At 39.3% G+C, this 15,256-nt stretch overlaps 2 protein-coding genes across 4 annotated transcripts; one reads left to right on the top strand and one right to left on the bottom strand.

Moving 5' to 3' along the window:
• Positions 1 to 811: 811 nt before the first annotated feature.
• Positions 812 to 10,284, top strand: LOC135485541 (transmembrane protein 87A-like). 2 transcript variants are annotated; one of them, XM_064767656.1, is made up of 18 exons: positions 812 to 919; positions 1,482 to 1,542; positions 1,740 to 1,834; positions 2,262 to 2,417; positions 2,668 to 2,730; positions 3,443 to 3,478; positions 4,368 to 4,454; positions 4,656 to 4,757; positions 4,929 to 5,064; positions 5,247 to 5,308; positions 5,669 to 5,852; positions 5,956 to 6,055; positions 6,429 to 6,522; positions 6,849 to 6,926; positions 7,173 to 7,281; positions 7,557 to 7,615; positions 7,848 to 8,022; positions 8,253 to 10,284. In XM_064767656.1, the coding sequence occupies exons 1-18, from the start codon at positions 818 to 820 to the stop codon at positions 8,465 to 8,467; spliced, it is 1,914 nt and encodes a 637-aa protein (XP_064623726.1). In that variant the 5' UTR covers positions 812 to 817; the 3' UTR covers positions 8,468 to 10,284. The 2 variants fall into 2 exon arrangements, with proteins under 2 accessions (XP_064623726.1, XP_064623727.1); XM_064767657.1 differs by lacking the exon at positions 3,443 to 3,478.
• A 490-nt stretch (positions 10,285 to 10,774) lies between these two features.
• On the bottom strand, positions 10,775 to 15,203 carry LOC135485540 (probable ATP-dependent RNA helicase DDX28). Of its 2 annotated transcripts, none has more exons than XR_010446587.1 (13): positions 15,074 to 15,203; positions 14,740 to 14,829; positions 14,162 to 14,437; positions 13,926 to 14,036; positions 13,443 to 13,643; positions 12,973 to 13,117; positions 12,635 to 12,741; positions 12,432 to 12,539; positions 12,059 to 12,155; positions 11,736 to 11,887; positions 11,528 to 11,620; positions 11,276 to 11,385; positions 10,775 to 10,996 (listed from the first exon to the last, which is right to left on the bottom strand). XR_010446587.1 is itself a non-coding variant. In XM_064767655.1 (13 exons), exons 2-13 carry the CDS (start codon positions 14,812 to 14,814, stop codon positions 10,865 to 10,867), a joined length of 1,650 nt encoding a protein of 549 aa, XP_064623725.1. In that variant the 5' UTR covers positions 14,815 to 14,829; positions 15,074 to 15,201; the 3' UTR covers positions 10,775 to 10,864. The 2 variants fall into 2 exon arrangements, 1 of the variants encoding a protein (XP_064623725.1); XM_064767655.1 differs by having other exon boundaries at positions 11,276 to 11,428; positions 15,074 to 15,201.
• Between the last annotated feature and the right edge of the window lie 53 nt (positions 15,204 to 15,256).

Below are 15,256 nucleotides of genomic sequence, written 5' to 3'. Positions count from 1 at the left end.
AAAATGATATGATCATCATAATCACGATTGATAGCAGGCTATAGGGCCTACTACTAGTCTAAAATAGTGATGATCGATGATGGAATAGCATGATAGAGAGCCTAGATTTACATGGGATAACTAACAATAACATACATCTTAGAAAAAAACTTCCTTGCATAGGCTACATATATACTACATGGCATGGCATATGGCCAGGCCTAACATGCGATGCTCTGATTGAGTCGGACTCTGAGTGATTATCTTATCATTATGTGAAAGCTGTTAGCATTACCATAGCTACTGCATGAAGATGATGCATGCATGAATGCACATGACATACGCATTGCATGGATGATGCGTGGATGGAGTGCATGGCAACAGAAACTGGTCCCATTCAGCCATTGACCTGTTATTGACACTTTATTGATTTAGCCCATACGGCACGCTGTGTCAAAAACAAGGCATAAGCATGCTTTTACCGGAGGTCTTTGAGAACGAGTTTCAAATTCGGCGCGTCTAAAACTCTTTTTGGAACCCAGGGTACATTGACATTTCGTATGTTTCGTGTACAGCACTGTAACACTGACTGTACATTTTCCGACCTTTGGGAGTGAGACTGCAGGTGCTTGCGCAAATGGATTTTCAAAAGTTAATATTATTGGCTAAAAAAATTAATTGTTCCTTCGTAAATCAAATCGATATCTTAGAGAACTAGTGTCGATTTTCGGGTGTCTCTATAATCTTTTGGCGTCGTTTTATTATCTGTCTTGTTTTCTTGGCGTTGACAAACCTTTATATTTGGTGCAGAACTGTGAAAGTGTCACATAGAACAAAAATGGTTTCCCGAATTTTATTCGGTTTGCTTTTCCTCATTTTATCGCTGAATTGTGCAGTCTGTTTGCCGGAGCAAGGCGTTTGGACAAAAGTTTTGAATAATGTTGGTATTTAACTTCTTAGTGAACCATGTATATGATATAAGAACGATGTAATTTAGTGGTATTAAGGAGAGAGATATTTCCTCATCAACTTTTCAGTCCTCATCAGGCCCAGCTTTGCATGCATCATGCATATGCACTGCACTGCTGTGCTGTGCACATGTACACATGCACTACTAGACTACACATCCTGGTTAGGCCCAGGCTTTATGTACAAGTTACGGAATGAGTTTGCAATCCCTGTTCACGGTCCCAAAAAAGGTCATCACCATAAGCTGGGTAGACACAACAGTAAGGCCTGGCAAGGCCCACTGTACGTGGTGCACCGTGCTCAATCTGTTGCATCGGTTACGGTAACAGATCAGAAGAGGCGATTTTGAGGAAAGTGAGAGATATCATTGGTTGACAATGCTGAGCCTCCTCCCTCAGTCCATCAATTTTCTCCGCATCAACTCCACTCTGAAAAAACTTGAATGGATCTAATGACCCCACAACAGCACCCCTGCTGCTTTCCATTTTGGATCAAATTGACATTAAGGTTCACTGCTTTTGTTCTCCTTTCAGAAAGACAATTACTTTGCAATATGGAAGAGTATGTACAACAACTCATTAGTGTCTGTGAACAGTAAGTACTGGCTTTAGTATTTTATTTTGTGATAAAGACTGGTTGAAAAATTATTTTATGACTGAAATACCTCACCAATGACAAAAGAGCTTCCAAGGCAATCAGAACTTCACTCCCTACTTTGTTCTCAACTCATTTACATCTTCTTATTTCCGGTCACAATGTCAGTGTTCTCAGTCTTTGCTTTTCCCTTTCAGTTGAATGCCAATCAACCGGAGAGCTAACGTTGGGGATTGGCTGGGTTTTCCGCATGACACAATGTGGGGAGGAGTATATTGGTGGCGACTCACTGGTTGGTATTTTTAAATAGAAAGTCTACATCATCACTCTGAATTGACTTCAAATGTCATAATGTTTATTGTCTGCTCTAGTGTTAACTCTTCTCTTACATTTCCGAGGGTAGCCATAAAGTGCCTTAAAATCATCCAGTTAGCCTCACAATTTGTCCGTATCTAATTAGCCTAACAATTTGAACTTTTTGATGTCTGTTCAGACATTCCATGACTGCGATAATGATGAGACTTATACTCGTGTTCACATTTGGCCATCTCTGGCAGTCAGGTTGTCTTTTCTCCTGCGCTGTGGGAAGCAAGTAGGGCTAAGTGCCTTGATCAAGGACACACAGACAAAACAGTGGTGATCCTTCCGAAAGTCACCCCCACTTGGAGCAAGTGTTTAAAGTAGTACTGTACTGAAATTATCTGTACTTTCCTTTTTAGCAACGAGCCACAATATATTTTCGAAGTCCTGAAATTGACCAATTTGGATTGGGCTATAAACAGGTGAAATATCAGAGATCTACTGGAACTGAAGTGCGTGGTATCAGTGGAATGACAAAGTATAAATGTACTAATGGGAAAGCTATCATGTTAAAAGTAAGTGTGAATTTATTATACCTAATTATACTTTTGGCTCACCAAAAATGAGTCTACCTAACAGCGTAGTGTCTGTTGTTGTAACCTCACTCATTAGTTTTGACTCGCGACAAGAGCTAACTAGCTTTTGCATTTTGACCAGATCTTGAACCATTAAAGTCCCTGTCAAACTGATGGCATTTTCAACGTTAACACAATTGATTCATTCCCAATGCTAATATGTTGTTGTGTTTTTGTTGTTGATTTTTAGGATGAGAGTACAGTCTCCTTTGATGAACGACCAACAATTAATGTGAAAGATGCTGGTAATCAGGTAGGTTTTAAAAACATTCTGCCCTAATCCCTTCCCATCCCATTAGACTACATTTCTTGAATTATGCTCCTAACAGGTTCAATCTTATAACTTTCTAAGGCTCTTGGGTGTTCTAACTCTTTCCTGAGTACCTGCCAATCACTGTGACGTTCACCTAAGAAATAACCCGCACATGTTTGAAACTAGAAGCATGATTCATGGTCATGGTCATTTGTCGTTTTTGCTTTAGTTTATGTGATAGTCTAGCAGATGAATTATAAAATTTGTGTGTTTCTTTATAAATTGTCGAGTTGATATCTGAAGAATTGAATGAATGTTTGGCTGCTGTAAGTACTGGCTTATGACAATGCTAGCAACTGCACGACTGTAACCTTATCCAAATGCTGTTGAGATGGCCATAGCAAGGGTGCCATATGCAGGAGGTCGCAGGTTCAATTTCCTCTTTTTAAAACCTTCATGTTACCTAAAAGATGTCTCTTAAAAGTTCAAAAAGGTTCCTCATCTGACTTTCTCGAAATGTGATATAAGAATGAGAATCATCATGTTGAATTATGTTTTGTCATTAATGATCACAATACTATAGCTATTGCAAAACACAAATTGATGGCTTGTTCAGTAGCCCTATTTGTCGATTATCAACTTCAACTAATTCAGTGACCACTTTCAGTTTTTCTCCTTTATTGTTTCCCTCTATCATTCCTTTTTCCTTCAGACTATAAACGCAACGGTACCCACAAGCACCCACATGGTATAATATTCATTCCTGAACCCACGTTATTTGGGCATTCACACGGTTTGGTCTACGTTAAAACCTTCATGCTGTGTTCAACTGCACCATGTATCCCCATCAGCATACACTCTAAAAATGTTCATCCAATTTTCTTATTATGCTGGTTCAGGTCTTGCATTGCATTCGAGCTATCATTACGAAATGTGTATTTTAAAAAGCACTATTTAAAGAGCCCTGAGGCTGAATCAGCATTGTCAGACATAGAAAATTGGATGGAAAATTTGATTTTGTGCAGCGAATCTTGAAGTAATAGGTTTTTGGCATAATTCCTTCAAGGTGGCTATGCTTCAGGCCTTACCAGGTTGATAGTTTAACCTGCCAAATCAGGTCTTTCAAAAAAACAAAATATTTTGGTCGCATAAAAAATCTAGTGTTTTCAATCTAAATCAAAGCATAGTCACATTGCTTCATCGAATTTGTAGCATGGTACTTTATTGGAGATCAGTTTTTTTGTAGGGGCACTGGTAATCAGGTTTTTCTTAGTCCAGCTTCACTTCTCTGCTTGTAGATTCATGTATATTGGTGTCACCAACAGTTCGCATGGTGTGCATATCACTCAGTCATAAATGTGGTTCTCGGTGAGGCTTTTCAAACAGAGTCCGGTATGCATATATTATATACATGTCATCAGCAGTGTATGACCCCATGATACTCTCAATCATCCAGGTGTCTTAACAATAACATAAGTTAAAAAATGACAATATTTGAGTTGCATTGATACTTGCTGTGAGAGTGTATTTTAAAAAGGATCCATGGGCCTGCTTTGGGAGAATGGTGTTTAAGTGGTGGAGTTTCAACTAGAAGTGAGATTTCCAAAACTTATCCCGAATCTGTCCATTTATTCCAGGTTGTGACGAATGCCAGTACTGATGACAAGAACTTCTCCAAACTGACAACTAGTGTCCCTGGCACTTCACCTCCTCCTAAGGCAAAGGTAGTTATTTATTGATTCCATTGATTACATATAGTTATGTCAGTGACAGCATCTGTCCAAACCATCATTATCTTGCCATTATTCGTGATGTTTTGAAAGTTATACATTTGGTCATGGTATTTTTTCGAGAATTCGACATTAATTTGACTCATTGTAACATACTAATAACATGAATAATCTTTTACCATCGATTTCCTCAAGGTGACTGAAAATTCAAAAACTCGTCGAAAGCGTGCTGCTGCTGTGCAGGCAAAGCCGAAGACTGGGAAAACTACTGCTAAACCTGCAACAGACCCAAAAAAAGTAAGTTGTCAATGGTGTGACCTGTCTGACACTGATTATGACTGACTGATACCCATTTACCTGGGTGGAGTAAGGCAAGTTAGATGGAGACCATGCTAGACAAGAGCCTCACCGAGAGTCTAAATCACTAGATCTCAGCAGCTCCTTAATCTTTGTAACTTTTTCTTGCAGACGACAAAAGCGACTCCTCATCTAAATCCAGCAGAGCCCCATGATCCCTCACATGTGGCCAAGACTTGGGAGGATGGTCTCTATATGTTTGTCTTACATATAGAGCAACTAGAAGAAAAGGATTTCTCTGCAAAAGGTTGGTGAGATTTCGTGTCTCATTGTAGGAAGGTTCAAACATTACGCAATCATTTGAAATTTTAAAGATGTGATGTCATTCTGTCATGTGTAGTCATTGACTTCATTGAAATATTGTACGGAGGTTTACCTCTGATTGTGCTCATACTATCTTGTTTTTACTCTTTTTGTCCATATTTGCAGTAACTGTGTGGATGAAGGCCAATTATGGGTATCTTTCTGCAATGGAGTGGCCCCTGTTGCCGGTAAGCATTGTTCTTATGATAATTTTTATAAAGCTGATTATTAGGATTTTGTTATCTTCATCAAGGAAGCAATATTCGTCCATTGTTACATGAACCTGTACCGGGTAATTTGCTATAACACTAACTTGGTCTTGTGGAATCCATTGTTCTTGAAAATGTATTGATGTAAAGTCCTGTGCTATGAATCAGGAAAATAGATTCATGGCTTAACTTTTCAGGCCTGTGTAGCCATAAGTCAGAAAAGGGTAAACAGGATGATGATAAACAGTTCATTATTGATGAGGAAGTTAACAGATTTTAGAGTAATGCCTTAATTAATTGAATGATTCTATTATTTACCTATATTAATTCATCTTTTAGTTCTACGGAGTCATGTGTGGTATTTACGTCATATTCGGCGTAATCTGGCTCTTCCTGTCTGCGTGCAACTGGAGAGATCTACTGAGGATACAGTTTTGGATTGGCGGTGTCATCATCCTCGGCATGCTCGAGAAGGCGGTGTTTTATGCAGAATATCAGACTATCAACAGCACTGGCCAGTCTGGTAAGCAGACCCATGATTTGTTTGCAAGGAATTTCTCTTGTGCAAGCATTATTGACACAATGACAGCCTCTGTTTTACATTTTTCACCTTTTCTTTGTTTCAGTTCGCGGAGCCGTGGTGTTTGCTGAAATAGTCTCATGTGGAAAGAGAACACTTGCCCGCATGCTTGTCGTGATCGTCAGTTTGGGATTTGGAATAGTCAAGTAAGTAACACCATTGAATAAGTTGTCTGGAGCTGCGTTGGGAAAACAACCTAGTCTCTGTGCACATCAGTACTTTCGGTTTTGGTATGGTGTCAATTTGATGCTGGTTACATGTATTCTATATTGGAAATTGAGGAACTGATACCAAACATCGCTCAGGTGAAGCAGTCGTATCACCCAAAACCTTGACAGAAACGGAAACATGAAAGAAAACCTGGAGGGCACTAATGATCCAGGCCATTAAGGGATGGAACAGAAGTCAGTGGTCGACTGCCTTGGCTAATGTCTGGGCCTGGTACATTTCTAACTGCATCCTTTGCCAAAATTTTCCGGTTTAATTTCTGTTTCAAGGATTTTTTCCTCTCTCTTGCAGACCTCGACTGGGTCCTATGTTACATCGAGTGATCGGAATGGGAGCTTTATACTTCATTTTAGGCTCCGTAGAGGCCTGCCTGAGAACACTCAGGGTAAGTAGAATGTAGGAAAGTTATCTATTGCATTTTTTCTACAAATCGATATTGGGTTGCTTTTGCTGGATCATGCCAAGGACTTAAGTTCTGTTGCACTCATTTCAAGGCTGATGACGAAAGAGTGGACTTGATAGATAACAGATCTGATAACAAATTCGGGGACACCATGGCCAAGCCAAGGAAGAGTGCCTGTACAAATGGCCATCTAGCCCTGTGAATGCCTTGGGATGGATGAAGTGAATCATTTTGCTTGTATTGAACAAGTCCTAATCTACATTTAGCATGAACAGAATTATAACTCTTTGTTTCATTTCCTTTTGCAGCCCAAGAGTGATCCATCCAACCAAGCTCTGCTTGCCAGCATTCCTCTTGCTGTCCTTGATTCAGCCATTTGCTGGTGGATATCCTTTTTTAAAATGCTAACAGATACTTCATCAGCACTTGTTCAAAAAGTTTTAGTTGATTAGCTTCATAGCCTTGAAATCTATTATGAACGTGTTGTCACAAGGATTGTGACAGGCCCTATACAAATTTTAGAGACCTGGATAATTTCAAAACCAAACCCTGCTTGACGAAATGAAATGAGTTCCGGCACATTATCTACTGCACCATACATTATCATGATATTTGTCCTTGACCTAGACTACGTATTTACCAGCCTTGTACAGACGACAAGAACGCTTCGCCTCCGAAGGAATGTTGTCAAACTATCTTTGTATAGACATTTTACAAATACGCTTATATTTGCAATTTTAGGTAAGTTGAACCAGTTTTGCTTTGTACCTTCAGTCTGGTAGGACAAAAACCACTTTGAATATCTCACGTGAATATTACGCTACAGAGGTTCATTCTCTTGGATTGGTGGAATTTTGAATAGTTTGGTATTTATGTTGCTTCAAGTGTACAAACCATTCACCAATGACAGTATGCTGGAGATCAAAGAAAAATTATTTCTGCTCTGAAATTTTAAAGTTTGAATATTCGAATCTGTTTCACAGTCACGTCATATTTTTCCATCTCAATCATTTCAGCTTCTGTTGCGTTCATGATTTGGTCTATCAAAGAGCACAAGTTTGCCAACTGCCTTACTGTAAGTTGTAGTCTACCCATTTACTGTTTGACATTTTAACTTAACCGGTATAGAAAGTGATGGAAATGTCATTTTACCCAAAACCTCGACTGCTGCCGATATTAGTCCAGCTCGGCATGGTATCAACTCCTTAATCCACTAAATCTTCGATGGAAATACATTCTTTACTGTCCACTCCCACAACTGTCTCCAAAGGGAAATCTTTTAAGTGATATTTTGAATATATCTTCAGGACTGGAAGGAGATCTGGGTTGATGACGCCTACTGGCACATGTTGTTCTCCATCATCCTGATGGTTATCATGATCCTGTGGCGACCCACCAACAATAATCAGCGGTACGCGTTCTCGCCGCTACAGGATGCTGCTGATGAGGAGGATGAGGAGCCAATGCTGAATGATGCTTTTGGTAAGTTCTCTTTCTGGATGGAATGTTCTGTTCCGTAACCAACAACTGAATCAGCCATGCAGGTAGCAGTTCTAAGAAAGGGCTGTTCGAGAAGCAGAGTGGAAAGATCAGCCCCTCTGCTGGCAGCTCAATATTTAGAAAAGTGCTGATTGAGAGCTTGCCTTAAATATATTTCCACAATTTGTATATTTTGGGACAATGTACATGTACTGGTTTCTATTATCTTGCAGATGGCATGAAGATGCGAGGTATGAAAGGCCAAGCGAATGGGTCACCCAAGCCCAGAGAGGGGAAACCAAAAGATGCTAAAGCGAAAGTGGAGGACGATTTGAAGTGGATAGAAGACAACATTCCATCATCTGTAGCTGACTCAGCTCTACCAAGTCTTCTTGATTCTGACGAAGAAATCATGACAACAAAATTCGAGATGTCTAAAATGGAATGAGAACAGATCTAATTTAAGAATATATCAATAAAACAGTGATAGGTGAGACCTATAAGGTTTTGGTCTCTTTAAAATACAGTTCTGTAAACCCTTTTATATTTCATGGCTACTTGTTTGAGGAACATTTTAGGCTCACAAAGATTAATGGGTCTACAGTATCCCTCAATATAGCACCAGCCAGTAGGGTAGATGGGGCTGTTGGCAAGGGAAGTTGATGTTTTTTGTACTGCATGTTTAATGCTTGTGGTAGCGTTCTGGGATGGTGAAATCAAATACATGTAGAGTGATTGGTTGCCAATTTCTATTCAAGACCATTTTCATGCTTATCTTCATATGTTTTGGTCAGGTATGTCACATTCCATGTACATGTAATTGGTTTATACATGAGGTGGAATCATTATATTCAAATCCTTGAAACTTATTAGAAATATTACCTACGATTTCATGACAGTACCTGTATTTCATCCATAAGTCTGAATTATTCTCAATGGCTTATTGCTTCGAAATGAATGCCATTGCTGCAGGTGGGTGAAGTGGGGAGGGTAATGAATGTTATTTTCATCAGCAAGTATCTTTGTAGTGTTAGTGTTCTTTTAACCAGGTTCCCTGTCTTCATTTTTAATTCTCGCTCAGTGTGTTTTTGTAAATGTTCAAGAATCAATTTGGTGAAAAAGAAAAATATATTGTACATATTTGAGTCTATACACTTTTCCAAAATGATGGGATTGTTTGTAAATTACAGAAAGCTAAGTTATGGGATGGTTATCATAGGTCTTGTAAATATAAACGTATCTCGGTAATTGTAATCGACATTCATGTATACACAGTGGACAGCATACAAAGCTACATGTATAGTTATTGCAAAATGGGACCATTTCACTTTCAGTTCAGATTTGTATGTTCAATGGGGTGAACCAAAAAAAAAGTTTGATATGACAAACTTTTCAGATTTGTCAACCTACTGAACAAACAAAAGAATCTAAGAGTGGATTGGTCCTATGCTGTATAGCTTTGTGGTGTTGTCCTCCATGATACAATTTAGTATATGTGTTCATGTTCATTGTGGTGTCAGGTGACACTTGGCAGTCATCATGGTTTACAAACAGAACAAGTCGTGGAAGGGGCGGGGTTCTGTTTGTTTCTGTGTTGTTGTAAACTTGCATCTTGAATTTGTATAAATGATATCCCTATTCAAGATATTTCTGGGGAGAGGAAACCTCTGTACTGCTTCATCATAAAATGTGGTCACATTTTGTTTCATATCAAATGGTACAGCTTTATATTATACCCTAGCTTGTTTAATGGTTACCTGTACTTGCATTGCATTCTTAGTTCCTCATTCTCCAGAACCATAAATTTCTGACTTTAGGGTCAAGATGAACATGTGCATGATGCATCTTTTCTTTCTCTACATACATGTACATTAGTACAATGTAACTAACTGTGCCCCTTGACTAAAACATTGACAAAGACAATGTTAACATTGTATACGTTTGTAAGGGTCTTGTCGTCCCGGGTTGTGATTAATACACAAATGCATTGTATTTATATTGTTGACTGCTCTGTACATTTATTAGCTTTTGACTTTGAAAATGAAAACAAGAACTAGATTCGTGTTTGAATGTTTGTTGGAGGGTAGGTTGAAGTCACTCAGATGTATTCTCCATCACAATCATTTAGTGAAGCTGCCACAGTATCGCAATCAGTGATAATTCTCTTTGGGTTGGCTTTGGTGTTTTCTCTAAATCTGATCAAAATCACCGTCAGTATAACCTTGTATATTCAAATTTAACATAAATATACTTTGCTTTCATAAATTTGTGTATTTAAATTTATTTTCTCTCACTGCAAGTGTTGGGGTCATCGGTGGTCATCCTTATGATCTGCACACTAGATTGACATCGTTGCCATTTCTTGCATCCAAAATCATTCTGTCTGCTCCCAACTTTAAGTCTGAATGGTTTGGGGGCAACCTACTAATGGCTGGATGAATTTTATAGACTTACAAGGTTCCTTGGCACTAAAGGAACCATTCTTCAAGAGGGCGTCACTTGGAAAGACAAGAAAACCAGGCAAATGTTGATTGAGGGGCTACTGAGCTCTTATTGCCACGTGCCTGTGGCTGACTTAAAGGCGATGTGTGCCTGTACTTGAGGGGCCGGAGCCAATTTCCTCAGGATTGACAAAACAATGTCCGGTGCTATCAAATCATCCATTCCTGCAGGTGTGGAACCCCAATATCAACACACTGTAAACTACCATGTAAATTATTTATCCTTCATTGAAAACAAAATAACACCAGGAATATTTGAAATGAATTGAAACTTTATTATAAAAAAATCACTTTTTCAAACAGACAGTACATGTACAAACATATTGAAGACAGAAGAAAATAGTTCATCCTTCATCAGGCGATATAGGCCTTGGACCTTTCTCCCCTTGTAACTCTCTGGCCTCTGAGAGTGACAAGAGCTTCTTTTTGATGTTAGCGTTAACGTTGTGAAGATCAGTCATCTTGCGAATGGCAGTCTGGAACAAGAACAAGAACAAATGAAACCAAGCTGTTCAAATGTTGATGGGAGAAGGAGAGTTGTTACCACTGCAGGGCTTGTGTTAGTCTTTTTGGAATTGGGGGGCCCCCTCTTCACTGTTGCCCCCACTTGGTATTTTGTGTAGAACAGGCCATTTCTATTAAACTTGACCTCTGTGATCAAGACAGCTCCCTGATTCAAGGCAATATTTGTAGGTCCCAAGGACCTTATTCATAGTCATGATAGAGAGGTTGTATTGTACATTGTCCTTACATACCTCTATTTTCCACACCAGATCCACATCCCATTTGTGCACGATGAAATTCGAGACATGTCCCACATGTTTACTTCCTACCCGGCCAACACGCCCTACTCGATGGATGTAGTCTGACATAAAGAGAGGAAAGTCATAATTGATGACTCGCTGAACCTGTCCAAGCGAAGAAAATGAGAAATATTTAAGACTTTCATTAGATACTGCAGAATGCAAATGTACATTATTCGCCAACTGATAGTTAGTAATACTCACATGTACGGTGTCTAAACCCCTCGAAGCTATGTCAGTGGAGATTAGAATACTTTTCTCCTTATTTCTAAATCGTTCAAAAATATTGCGTCTGAGCTGAAAAAGAAAGAAAATACAAAATATTAATATGCTTGTTAAACGCATAACTGCAAGTCTGATGAAGTATGGGCAAATTTAGACAAGGATGAAATAGCGCAGAAAACGTTCTCACCTCTTCTTTCAGTGACCCTTGCATGAGCAATGATTCGACGCCACTTTCTTGAAGGAAGTGACATAACCAGGCAGACGTTGATGTCTGATTGCAGAAGACCATTGTCGGAATGTTGCCCCTTGAACTCGATTTAGCCAGTCGAAGCATCTCAGCTAAAAATAGAAGCAAGCTTAATTTTTAACTGGATCAACTCTGGTGAGAGTGGAAAAATAATTCACAGAACACAGACACATCATATTGGTCTAAATTTTCTTCTGGTATGGAAACATAGGAGAACAGATCATCCACTGAAGAATGTCAACAAGAAGAAAATCGAGACTTACCAGGTCTTTGTTCAGACGTAAGCCTGTAGAACTTTTGCACAACATGAGGCATCACTCTGTGTAAATAAGGCGTGGTGACTCTTGCCAATGAGTCCACCTGAAAGAAGACAAATGACATCCACTACTAGAAATTTGCTGTAAGTTTTTCCTTTAAATCTTGATGGTATTATTCATTTACTGATGTGACCATGAATACAGTCATCTACAACGGCATGAGGGAGCATGTAGCTATTTCCAAACAGATAATGTACCCCCCTTTCAAGACAGATTACAATTCCAAGACAGAAAACATGTTGCTATTTCAAGTCAGACAAGACATACATGTGGCTATTTCATGACAATTATTCACCTTCCCATGCAATGATTAACTTACAGAAACAAGCCCTTCAAGTATATTCTGCAGATCTTTGGGAACTGTAGCACCAACCATGATAAGCTGAGCTCCATCACCGATGTCACTCTTGCGTATTGAACTCTGGATCTATGGAAAGATAAAGAGAAATATTTTTAACCGTTCCGGAGAGATCTAAATCCCATAAAAAATTGTGGAATAAAAACAGAGGTTTGTCTTCGTACCTGCATTCTCCTCATGATGAACTTGATGAGGCCATTAAAACTATCATCCATCAGCGTGTCACACTCATCTATCACAAGATGCTGAGCTCGAGATATTGTGTAATGCCCTAACAACACAAGAAAGGAGAGATACATGTATGTAAAAACACTCAAAAAACCATTAAGGAATGACAGCATGTACATAGTCTAGGTCGTTCAACAAGTGACCTGATATACATGTAAGACGCTAAATATGAAAGTTGAAATACACTACTGTTACCAACAGTGTAATTTATTGTCCAAAAGCAGCCATGGGTTAACAGGTAACGTCCTTTTGAGTGCTCCTTTTGACCCCTTACCTGCCATTATAGCTTTTCTCAACACACCAGGAGTCGCCACTAGTATATCCACTAGCTGCGACTTACACTGGCCATGCAGACGTTGTCCTCCTTTCAAGGACACCACGTTCAAACCTAGAGGACCAGCAAATTTTTCTGCAACATCCTAAAACGAAGAAAGGCTTGTCAAAGAAAAATTGTAGGACTGTGGAAAGACATTAGAGGCTGAATAATGAAAGTAACCCAGTTTCCCAATTCCTAGTTTTGCTGTGCAGATTCCCAGATAAATGAAGGTAGACATACTTCAAAGTCACATCAACACCAACAAGAAATCTTAGTGATACACACCAATGAATGCAGGAGATGGAAAATTAACAGAAAACTCAAGATGTTTCCAATCGACTTTGGGCTGAAAACTTAACCAGCTGGAAGAGTCAAAAGTTTGAAGATGCATAACCAACTGAAAGAGTCAAAAATACTGTGTTTCTTACTGCAATTTGTAGTGCGAGTTCTCTTGAGGGAGCTAATATGACAGCTTGTGGAGAACGCACTTCCTCATTTATCCCATAGGTGGTATGGTGGTGAAGGATACTCTCTATCACGGGTATAAGATAGGCCAACGTTTTACCACTGCCAGTTTCTGCGGCAAGTAATGTGTTGTTGCCTGAGCGTAATTTAGGTATAGCCTCCGCCTAAAAAGAAAAGATTTTCAAATATAATAGAGTGACAGAGATCTCCTAGCTGATGCATTCAGCCTGTTACAATTTAATTCTATGCACTTCTACCAAAGAACATGAACAGGTTTTAAATGCTCAATCAACACCGTCAATTTGTTCTGGTGAGGACAGCTCTATTATTTTCTAGAAACAAGCCAATATGTGGTTCAAAATGGTAGTGACGATCATATCTGGGTTTCTTTCCAAGGAGCTAATAACCAATGAGACGAGTCATGCTTTCTGGAATGGAAGACCCACCTGAATATTTGTTGGATGTTTTAGATTCATATCTTTGATGATTTGTAAAACATCTGGCTGTAGTTCCAATACCTCAAACGAGCCTTCATCGATGTTTCTGAATGCTGGGATCTGAAGATAGAAGGAAACATAACGCTGGATCCAAGGGTGAGACTTAGTTTTAATACCTCAATACTTTAAATGGGGTGTTCTATGCAAAGGACAAACAGCACCCTAATTTTTTTGCATCAACTCACCGAAGCAAATTTGTTGATAGTAAAATGGTCTCCAGGAGACTGTTTATGTTTCCATCCGTGCGATGCCAACATCTGCGGTGTAAAGTCGCTATATTCTTCTCCCATGTGGTGATTGTACTCCTTTCTTTTACAACTGATGACCACAGCATCACTGTGGCATTTCTTTGACGAGGTTGCAGCGACTATAGCCTGCTTCTTCAGGACTTTGTTTATCTTCTTCACCATCTGCTGGGGAACTCTTATCTTTGGTAGATTATCATCCATAGCATGGGTGAACTGGAGCCAAGGAAAAAAAGTTGAAACATCTTAAGAGTCTTAAGTGAATAATATCAGCTGTAATCAGATCAAGATACAAAATATAGCATACCAATTTCTAGAGCATGCAGCAACAAAAGAAAGAAACTGTGGAATCATGATTTCACGATGCAGTTGCAATTCCTTATTAGATATATCGACAATGCATTCTTAATAAATTTTCAAGGCTGTCTCGACTCCCTCTTCCAGCTGGTTATTGATCCCCCAGTTGACTCGTCGTGCGAGAGAGGTAACTCATTCGATACTTCGGTCATGATACTTACTGCCTGCCTTTGGATAATTCCAGTGATTCCTCTGATGAGGCCACTGCTTCTTCTGCTTAAGGTGGCACACAGCATGTTTATTTGTTAGATCTGTAAAATACAATTATACATTCAAAAGAAGAAGCAAGCAGACCTAGGCCTTTCATCCTTATAACTAGCCTAATAACTTAACAATTTGAAATCCCCCATGTCCTCTAAAAGTTCTCACATTACGTCACAACTATACACGCTTGTAGGCTACAACGAATCTAACATGACCCAGTGCCCTAACTGAGAACAGGCCTATAGAGTATAGTCACCCAAAGATGGCTAATTTAACCCAACTGTTCCTTGCCTTTAGTCCCCCTTTAAGAGCGGGACATTTTTTCGAGGGGATATTTTCTACTTCTACACCGAGTCCAATACAAGGGAGCGAAACGACTTCGATTTGGAGCAAAACGACTGAGGCCGTGAGGGCGAAAAGGTCAGGCAGCGAAACAATAGCGATTCACAACAGTCTTGCGCAATCGTTGGAAAC

Source organism: Lineus longissimus, chromosome 3 (assembly GCF_910592395.1).
Source record: "Lineus longissimus chromosome 3, tnLinLong1.2, whole genome shotgun sequence".
NCBI lineage: Eukaryota > Metazoa > Nemertea > Pilidiophora > Heteronemertea > Lineidae > Lineus > Lineus longissimus.
The sequence above is the reverse complement of the archived record's forward strand: the minus strand, read 5'-3'. Positions and strand labels throughout refer to the sequence as shown.